General features: G+C 36.7%; 1 protein-coding gene across 2 annotated transcripts; it reads left to right on the forward strand.

Moving 5' to 3' along the window:
- Positions 1-502: 502 nt before the first annotated feature.
- On the forward strand, positions 503-8,550 carry DUSP12 (dual specificity phosphatase 12). 2 transcript variants are annotated; one of them, XR_009052849.1, is made up of 7 exons: positions 503-895; positions 1,881-1,994; positions 2,077-2,195; positions 2,593-2,689; positions 3,006-3,192; positions 5,899-6,268; positions 7,776-8,550. XR_009052849.1 is itself a non-coding variant. In XM_057729574.1 (6 exons), exons 1-6 carry the CDS (start codon positions 513-515, stop codon positions 6,058-6,060), a joined length of 1,062 nt encoding a protein of 353 aa, XP_057585557.1. In that variant the 5' UTR covers positions 503-512; the 3' UTR covers positions 6,061-8,550. The 2 variants fall into 2 exon arrangements, 1 of the variants encoding a protein (XP_057585557.1); XM_057729574.1 differs by having other exon boundaries at positions 5,899-8,550.
- Positions 8,551-9,417: the final 867 nt, after the last annotated feature.

Raw genomic sequence — 9,417 nt, forward strand, 5'->3', positions numbered from 1 at the left:
TAATGTAAAACAAACAGATCTAACATGGAGTCTGATTTAGCTCTTCCCTGTAACAAATTCACATACCAATAAAAAACGGGGCAAAAAGAAAAAAAAAAGAAAGGAGACATAGTCACAAGAGAAGAGTTACAAACAAATGGCTTCATAAGCATTGAAAAAATGTTTTATTTCAAATGCATAAAATTATGCTGCTGATTCAGTTGGTGGGACCATAATTTCAATTTGAATCTATATTCTGCTCCTGCAGAAAGTCCAGAAAATCTCAACACTAAGAGTCTGAGAAGCCCCATATTACCGTTAGTTAACCCTCTACCACCAATTTAGCGGAACCGAGTACAGACAAGGGTCCAGAAGCGGCTCCGAATGGGGCTTAGCTCCGCCGCAGCCGTAGTGACGTCACCTCCCCCAAGTAAATCCACACTCCCGCCGCCGACGTGGTCCTCCGAGGGAGCAGCAGCGCAACTCAGGCCGGCTAGTCCTAGAGGAAGGACGTTCTAGCCGACTCCCTATCGATGGTAGGGCCCGCCGCAGCCGCGTCTCTGGGCGCAGCCATGTTGGAGACGCAGGACTGGAGCCATGGCTGTGAGCATCCGATCGGCAGCCAGAGCCGGGCCAGCTGTGCTGGGCACATGCTGGAGGTGCTGCCGGGACTGTTCCTGGGTGGAGCTGCGGCCGTCGCGGAGCCGGACCACCTGAGGAAGGCGGGCATCACGGCCGTACTGACGGTGGACTCGAAGGAGCCCGACTTCAAGACGGGAGCTGGGGTCGAGGGTCTGTGGAGTCTCTTCGTGCCAGCGCTGGACAAACCCGAGACCGACCTGCTTAGCCATCTGGACCGGTGCGTGGCCTTCATCGGCCAGGCCCGCGCCGAGGGCCGCGCGGTGCTGGTGCACTGGTGAGTGACCGGGTCCGTGGGGAGAGCATCCCCGCCACGCTTCTAACCTGCCCCCTCACCCTTTTCTCCCAGGACCCAGAAGAGGACACAGGAGCTGTCAGACCGCCAGAACCTCCTCCTACTCCGTCTCGCAGAGGCTTGTGTCCGAGAGAGGAGTGGGCTGGAGACGGGCCCCTGATGGCGTGCAGGCTCTCATTCATTCTGTTTGTGTTGGTTCATTCTGCAGCTGCTCAGTTTTGTTTCGGGGGTAGGAGGAATCTTTAGGTAAATGACAAAGTCCCTGAACCTAAAGGGTTTAAATCTCTTCACGAGAAGCCAGACACATGCCCAGATTATTGTAATGCAGATAGGATGAGAGATGTGTAGTAAGAGAGAGATTAACAAAGGTTAAGTTTATTCAGACTTCAGAGGAAGAGCAGATTATTTTCATTGTTTTTGTTTGAGGCAGGGGTGGCTGATGTAGGCAAGATTTGGGGAGAGAAAAATTAGTTAGGATGTAAAGGATCCCTAAGCCATTCCTAGGTGAAAGATAGAGTAGGTGATAGCAATGGCAAAAAGAGTGTAATAAAAATAGTTTACATTTATTGAGCCAGCACTTTTACTGCCAGCATTTGTTCAAAATATTACATAAAGGAAGTAAGGTAGTGATAAAATGGAAAGAAGTCTGGGACCAGACTTCCAGGGCCGTTAAAGCCAAGCAAAGGGGTTTAGATTTGTTCTGAAGGCATTATAAAATGATAAAAAAAGAAAAAAAGCAGTGTAATTATTTTCGAATAGGTAATACATTCACATGGTTCAGAATTCAAAATGAATAAGGAAATAAAGGAATAATTCTTTTGCACAGCAGTAGTATTTCAGAAACAAAGTTTTTTTGGAGTAGAAGCATTAGACAAGAAGTGGATCTGAACTTTACTATTAATGGGGGGCTGGGGTTTTTTGTGTTTTTAATTTTTGCTATTTGCTGTTTTAAAGCTTTCTTTTTCAGTCATGCAGGGGTCAGTCGAAGTGTGGCTGTGATGACTGCTTTTATGATGAAGACTGACCAACTTACCTTTGAAAAAGCCTATGAAAACCTTAAGACTATTAAACCAGAGGCTAAGTGAGTTTTGTTACTGTAATAATTCTGCTTTTGTGATGTGATTTTATTTAAAGAAAAATAAACTCTATATTTGTCCTTGCAGGATGAATGAGGGGTTTGAGTGGCAACTGAAATTATACCAGGCAATGGGATGTGAAGTAGATACCTCTAGTGCAATTTATAAACAGTATCGTTTACAAAAGGTTACAGAGAAGTATCCAGGTAAATAATAACTGGTAGTATGTATTGGGTCCTTTCTAGATGCTGTTTACGCTGACACCAAATGCTTCAGGTACATCATCTCACTTTTCCAGCAATCCCTTGAGACAGGTATTTTTATTTCCCTTTGAAATCATGGTATAGCAAGAAATAGCTCGTTCAGGGTCACATGGTTTGTAAGTGGCTGGCTTGAATTTGAACTCGAGCAGTCTGTGCCTGGAAACCAAGGGCTTGATCACTGTGCTCTCCTACCTCATCCTGATTTCTCAACACTGGAATTTTTTGATTTTTATTTTTAATTCCTGAGATTAGCACTACTTGCCTCAATTTGACATTAACTGAATTTTGTCTGAAAGTGCAGAGTTGATTTTGACAAATGGATACATTTTATGTCATGTAGAATTGCAGAACTTACCTCAAGAACTCTTTGCTGTTGACCCGTCTGCCATTTCACAAGGATTGAAAGGTGGTGTTCTCTACAAATGTAGAAAGTGCAGGTAAAATATTTTGTATCCTCTGGAGATCTTATTTTGTCTTAGTAGCTGAAAAATACTGAAAGTTTCAGTTTCTTAAAGTCTTGTAGGAAGAATTTGTTTAATTAAATAATATAGAAATTTCATATTCAAATCTGATTTCAAGAAGAATATGAATTCTTAAAAGTAAAAGTAATCCAGTTTCTTGTAGAGGTTCTTGAAAATTAAAGTAACATAATCAATGTCACATTAATTTACCCTCTAAGAAATATTGCACATTTAATCTACTTTTTCATCCTTTTGGAAGTCATTAATGTTTTTGTTTGTTTGGGGGTTGCAGGCGATCTTTATTTCGAAGTTCTAGCATTTTGGATCATAATGAAGGAAGTGGTCCTATAGCCTTTGCCCACAAGAGAATGACACCATCCCTCATGCTTGCTACAGGGAGTCAGGCTCAGTGTACATCTTATTTCATTGAACCTGTACAGTGGATGGAATCCACTTTGTTGGGAGTGATGGATGGACAGGTAAGAACACATTTTACTTTCTATGGTTTTATTATGTCTTCTATATTTTGTTCCTTCTTTCATTTTAAACCATATTTCAACTAGTGTTTTATTCCATCTTAACTGCTTTCTTTCTAAAGATTAATATCTTTCTAGTATAGACAAGGCTCTATCAAAGATAAATTAGTTAAATAAAAACCGGCTAAAATAGTGAACCACTTTTGGTGGAGAGCTGTTGGTCTAGGTTAATGAATTCCTTTTAAGGCTGTTATATTTTTTGAAATTAAGACTAACAAACTAATTAGAATATATTTAACAAAACTTGAACTTTGTAAGAAGTAGGGCAAATCAAGGATTTTAAAATTAGATTTTAAATTTCTTCTTAATCTTTTGACTCCATATATTTCTGTTTTCTCAATCTTTCAGTTTTGTATGTTTATTAGGAGATTCTTTTTCATTTCCTGTTAATTCTAAAGAATGCAGCTCATATGAGCATCCTGTGACAGCCACAATTCTCCTTTAGGTTTACCTGATATTAATCTAAAGATATTCTTAATCTAAGTTATAATGATATTTAAAGTTTGTATAAGTTTGTATAGTGAGTATTTTATGAAACCTTTTGACTGTATCATTTCATTTGAAGAATACAATAACTTTATAAAATAGAACATATATATATTCATGTTTTACATGTGAGGAAACTCAGTTTACAGGTACCCTATATTCAAACCCATGTTTTCAGATGATGCTGCTTTATTGAGATATAATTCACTTACCATATAATTCACCCACTGAAAGTATACAGTTCAGTGATTTTTAGTATATTCACAGAGGTTTTTGCAACTGTCACCATTTTTATCAGTATCAAATAAACGTTGTACAGTAGTCACTTCCCATTCTTGATGATATTATTTGTTGAAGTCCACTTTATTTGTTTTTCTCTTTTGTGGCTTGTGCTTTTGCCTTGCTGCTTTTATTTATTGTTTTTTGGGCCATGCCTCGCAGCTTGTGGGATCCTAATTCCACAACCAGGGATAGAACCCAGGCGCTTGGCAGTGAAAGTGTGGAATCTTAACTACTGGACCGCCAGGGAATTCCCTTGCTGCTTTTATTTAACCTGGAAAATACATAAAATAAAGGCATTTTTGTGAAATATTCTAGGGCACATTTGTGCATACTTCTTTATACACTTATTTGGGTTTTCTTATAGAATATATACCTAAGAGTGGAATTTCTGGCTTAAAGACTGTACATTTTACATATTACTGATATTCTGGGCTGACATTAACAATGCCCATACAGTTTTGCCTTTCACTAACGTTGAATGCATGTACTCATTTCCCCATACCCTTGACGTAATGGATATTGTAAAATTGGTAAGGTTTTGTCGGTCTGTCAGTCTGTGAGATGAAAAATTTTAATCCTAAAAATGTTTTAATTTGAATCTCCATGATTACTACTGACACCAGCATCTTTATATACTTACCAGCCATTTATGTTTTCTTTTTCAGTAAATTTCCTTCATATCCATGGCCCATTTTCCTATGGGTTTTGTTTTTTTCTAATGGATTTGTAGTAGCTCTTCATATAGTCTAATGTTTCATGTAATATATTGCAGATATTTTCTCCAGTCTGTTGCTTACCTCAGCTTTGTGATACATATTTTTTTTTTCAGTTTGAGATATAGTTGACATACAGCACTGTATAAGTTGAAAGTGTACAGCATAAATGACTTGACATATATATATTGTGAATGTGGGTTTTTTTAATTGTTGTAAAATATTCATAACATAAATTTACCATTTTAACTGTTTTTGAGTGTATAATTCAGTAGCATTGAGAACGTTCACATTGTTGTGCAACCATCACCACCATCTTCCGCAACTGAAATGCCCTACCCATTAAACACTAATTCCCCACCTCTCACCCCCACCACCCCAGCTCCTGGCAACTGCCATTCTCCTTTCTGTCTTTATGAATTTGACTTCTCCAGGTACGTCATAAAGTGAAATCATCCTTATGTTAGTTTTCTTGTGGCTGGCTTACTGCACTTGGCATAATGTCCTCAGGGTTCATCCCTGTTGTGTATGTGTCAGAGTTTCCTTCCTTTTTAATGCTGAATAATATTTCATTTTATGTATACACTACCACATTTTGTTTACCCGTTCATCTATCCACGGACATTTGGGTTGTTTCCTCCATGTGGGTATTGTGAATAATGCTACTGTGAACATGGGTATACAAATATCTTTTTGAGTCCCTGCTTTTATTTCTTTTGGGTGTATTCCCGGAAGTGGAATTACTGGATCATATAGTAACTCTGTGTTTAATTGTTTTGAGGAATGTGGTATATTTTGTCAAACTAAAATTTAAGATATTTATGAAATCAATTCTAGTTTTTGAGTTTTATGCTCAGACTTTCTATTATAGTTCATTGCTGGTTTAAAAGTCAACACGTGCTACAGTCACGAAACCTTCCGTTTCATGTCTGAACCTTCACCTTTCTCCCTTAATGCTGGAATTAATCTATCACTCCTTTAAACTCCCAGAGTACAACATACTTCTTCACAATTATTGTAGTCTACTGTCTATTACAGTAAATTAGATCATCAACACCTTGAAGGTATGAGCCATGTCTTACCTGTTTTTATATTGTATATTACCAAAGATAATTATTTGTTTTGTATAAAAGTGAATGAATGAAGTAACACATTTGTTTTATTTCAGCTTCTTTGCCCCAAATGCAATGCCAAGTTGGGTTCTTTCAATTGGTATGGTGAACAGTGCTCATGTGGTAGATGGATAACACCTGCTTTTCAAATACATAAGAATAGAGTGGATGAAATGAAAATGCTGCCAGTTTTGGGATCACAAACAAGAAAAGTATGAACTTGTGACATTTGATAACTTGCTGATGACATGTGCTACTCTTGCTTATTGTCATTCATGGCAGATTGTTAGTTTTTAGGCCATTAACCTTTCATTCGAAATATGAGAAGATGAAGATCACTTGATGTGACTTAGAAACTACACTTTGTCAGCTTCTTACACTATTTAAGTAGAATACTTTATATGGAAATCAAAACTTTTTAATCATGTAAGTTATACTTTATTTGATATTAAAATCTTCTATAACCCAGTATTTCTTTATTTCATATATATTTAAAAGTTGTGATTTTTGGAATGTTAGTTATGTAACCTTAAGGTCTAGCTGGAGAAAATCATGTATAAAAATTAGAAACTGTCATGTTTAAGTGATATTCTTTTATTTCTAGAAATGTAAAGCAGATTTGTTTGGACATACTTTGACATTTCTCTTCCTTTTAAGGGACATTAATAAAGCTACGTAAATCTGGATTTTTCTTAGAAATGTAGAAGGAAAGGACATAAGTAAAACATTGACTAAAATGTGGTTTTTCTACTACTGTTTAGGAATCCCAGTTACATGAATTTTTAGAAAAGCATGTTTAAGATACTTTTTTGAAGTAATCTAAATTAAAGCAGTGTATTAATGTTAGGTATATTTCTAATGATGAAGAAAATTAAGTGTGGAGTAACTACATATCAATCATCTTTTTAGCCCAATATGTTAGAGTATTGGAAAAGGTAGTATGTCCAAATTAGCTTTTTTTTTTAATGTGATCTCTGGGGACTGGAATTTATTTTACTCGTTGATAATAGTTAGAATTAAACCTAATTAGATATTTGAACATTTACGTGAAATCAGAATTAGCTAATAAAGAGAAATGTAGTCTATGTTCTTAGTACAGTTTTCATATTTACACATGTGAGTGTATTGATATGTACATTAACACCAAAACGGGAGTTATTTTAAATGCAAAAAAATGTGAATCATGATCCTCTTTAAAAATGTGCGAGTGTTGTAGAAGATTCTTGAGAATATCTCAGCATAGGACCTGAAGCCTTTGGCAACTTTCATATAATAAATTTTTCTTAGAATTTCTCCATTTCTGTCTTAGCTTTCACAATATCTGTTTACTTCTTTACTTTGTAATGTTATACTCTAGAAAGCTTTTTAAAAACAATTAGGTTGAACCATATGAAATTGCCTGTTGGTAGGTAAAAAGTAATTGAGTAGCAGTTTCATATGGTTCAAGCTAATAACCTGTCCATAATACTGTGGCATCTAGCACAGAGAAAACTACATAGATTTTGTTTGAATTTATAATTGTCAATTCAGTAAATATTTACCAAGCACCTATTATGTACACAATTCTAGGTGGTACATTGAACAAACTAGATAAAACCTGCTTTGTAATTTATATTCTAGCCAGGAGACACTGAAAAATAGTATCTTTTTTGAAAGATGATTGGTATTTGCCAGTGAGGGATGATTTGGGATACTTGACTTTTCTTTATGTAAATTTCGAAGTTTTGTGAAACATCCACTAAGCAAGATTTTCAGATTTAAAGTCTTTTAATGTTTTATTTGGGGTGGGGGGGGGAGTAGATAGAAAATCCATTATGCCTGTGTACTCAAAACAACAAGAAAGGACTCCTTTCTTTTTAATGTTTGGGAATATCAATGTAAAACATTTGGATTTGCACATATGTTGAAAATAGCAATATTAACCTTATTTCAGAGGCAGTGTGGTACAGTGCAAACTGTACTGAAGTAGAAGTCAGAGAGTGGCTCTGATATTTCTGGCTCCACTGATTACCATCTTCCTGGAAGTGAGCAGGTCTTTTGAAAATTGAGAGTCATTTTTCGTCTTCACGAAATGGGATTAACATATGCGCTGCTCTCCTCACAGGGTTGTGTGAAAGATCATTTGCATTAGCTTTAATTTCTTTTTATATAAAATGAAGATAACAGTAGTATCCACATCTGGGTTATTACAAGGATTTTTGTGCTACAGTGCAGATAAAGAACTTAGTATAGTGCCTAGCTAGTAGCAGTCAACACTTTCCCTTAAAATAGCTGCAGTTTATTAAGCACTATGTGCCAGTCACTCCTCAACACTTAATGTGTGTTTAATCCTCAAAACAGCCGTGAGATAGACCCTATTATTCCCATTTTACAGGTGAAATTGAGGCTCAGAAAGATTGTCACTTCCTCAAAGTTACATAGCAGATGAACCTAGATTAGAAGCAAGATTTGGCTTGCTCCAAAATCTGAGTTTTTAACCTCTATATTTTAATGTTTGGGTTCACTGTTCAGGGTGATATTTGTCTTAAAGATATCATACTGAAAATGTCAATCAGATTGTAAAATCTAACAGTATTGATGAAATGCATTTTTTAACTAAGCTATAAAATTTCACTAGTCAGGCATCCCACCAACATTTGTAGGGTTCAGGCAGTACTAATAGAGGCCTGCATTCTATTTGCCTTAATATATAAAAGTTATAAATAAAGCTACCAAACTGTTAAATGAAATGTTTTGTTCTCTTATCTTGACAAATATATCTTCATAATGACCTGGAAGACAAGGTTTTAACTTAGAATTCTCTGACTTCATGGAGTTTCATGACAAAATATGACAATGCAGTGAGAGTTGGCCCCGACCCACAGACTGCCCCCCTTTCCCCACCCCTGGATTTGTTCATGGGGACCGTGGTGCATAAGTACATGTGGACTCCCCACCTCACATTTCTAAGCTCTGTCTACACTCCCGGCATACAGTATTGGCACAGTTCTCCTTTAGGACGTCAGGGGCCTAAGCAAAGCTTGGAGCTCTTTGGGCTATTTGGGTGTCAGAAGTGTGTCTAGAAAGGGACATGTGTCCTGGCTGAGCACATCACTTTGGCATCATGGATTCTTAACCTGTGGGAAGAAACATTACCAGCTGCTAGAGTAGAGTCCTAGGTGTAGATCCAGACATAATGTTCTTTCAAATTTTATTTCTCTGCCAAGGGTTTAAGTTGAAAGCAAATGAATAAGTCAAGTATTTGATAACATTCGACATTTATGACTTAAAAAAAAGCAAGGTAACTAGAATGGAAGGAAGCTTCCTTAAACAATGCACATATTAAAAAAGTCTACAGACAGCACATTTCTTAATGAAAATTGGAAATGTTTCCTTGTATTTAAAAAAAGTCTCCAGAAAAAAAGTTTGCAAAAACAAGTGAAGAAACAAACAAAATGCACAAAAACAAAGCCAATCAAGCCTGTATCAACAGAATCACAAAGTAAGAAATTACATAGGACAAATATTTTGTTTTTTGACCATGCCACACAGCACAGATCTTAGTTCCCTAACCAGAGAGGGAATCTTAGTTCTGT

This window comes from Hippopotamus amphibius, chromosome 3, assembly GCF_030028045.1.
Source record: "Hippopotamus amphibius kiboko isolate mHipAmp2 chromosome 3, mHipAmp2.hap2, whole genome shotgun sequence".
Taxonomy (NCBI): Eukaryota; Metazoa; Chordata; class Mammalia; order Artiodactyla; family Hippopotamidae; genus Hippopotamus; species Hippopotamus amphibius.

Excerpts from the sequence above, each read along its gene's own strand:
- DUSP12 (XM_057729574.1), top strand. The coding sequence starts at position 513 with ATGGTAGGGCCCGCCGCAGCCGCGTCTCTGGGCGCAGCCATGTTGGAG. Across the intron at positions 2,196-2,592 it reads GGTTACAGAGAAGTATCCAG|AATTGCAGAACTTACCTCAA; the intron begins GTAAATAATAAC and ends TATGTCATGTAG. Across the intron at positions 3,193-5,898 it reads TGGGAGTGATGGATGGACAG|CTTCTTTGCCCCAAATGCAA; the intron begins GTAAGAACACAT and ends GTTTTATTTCAG.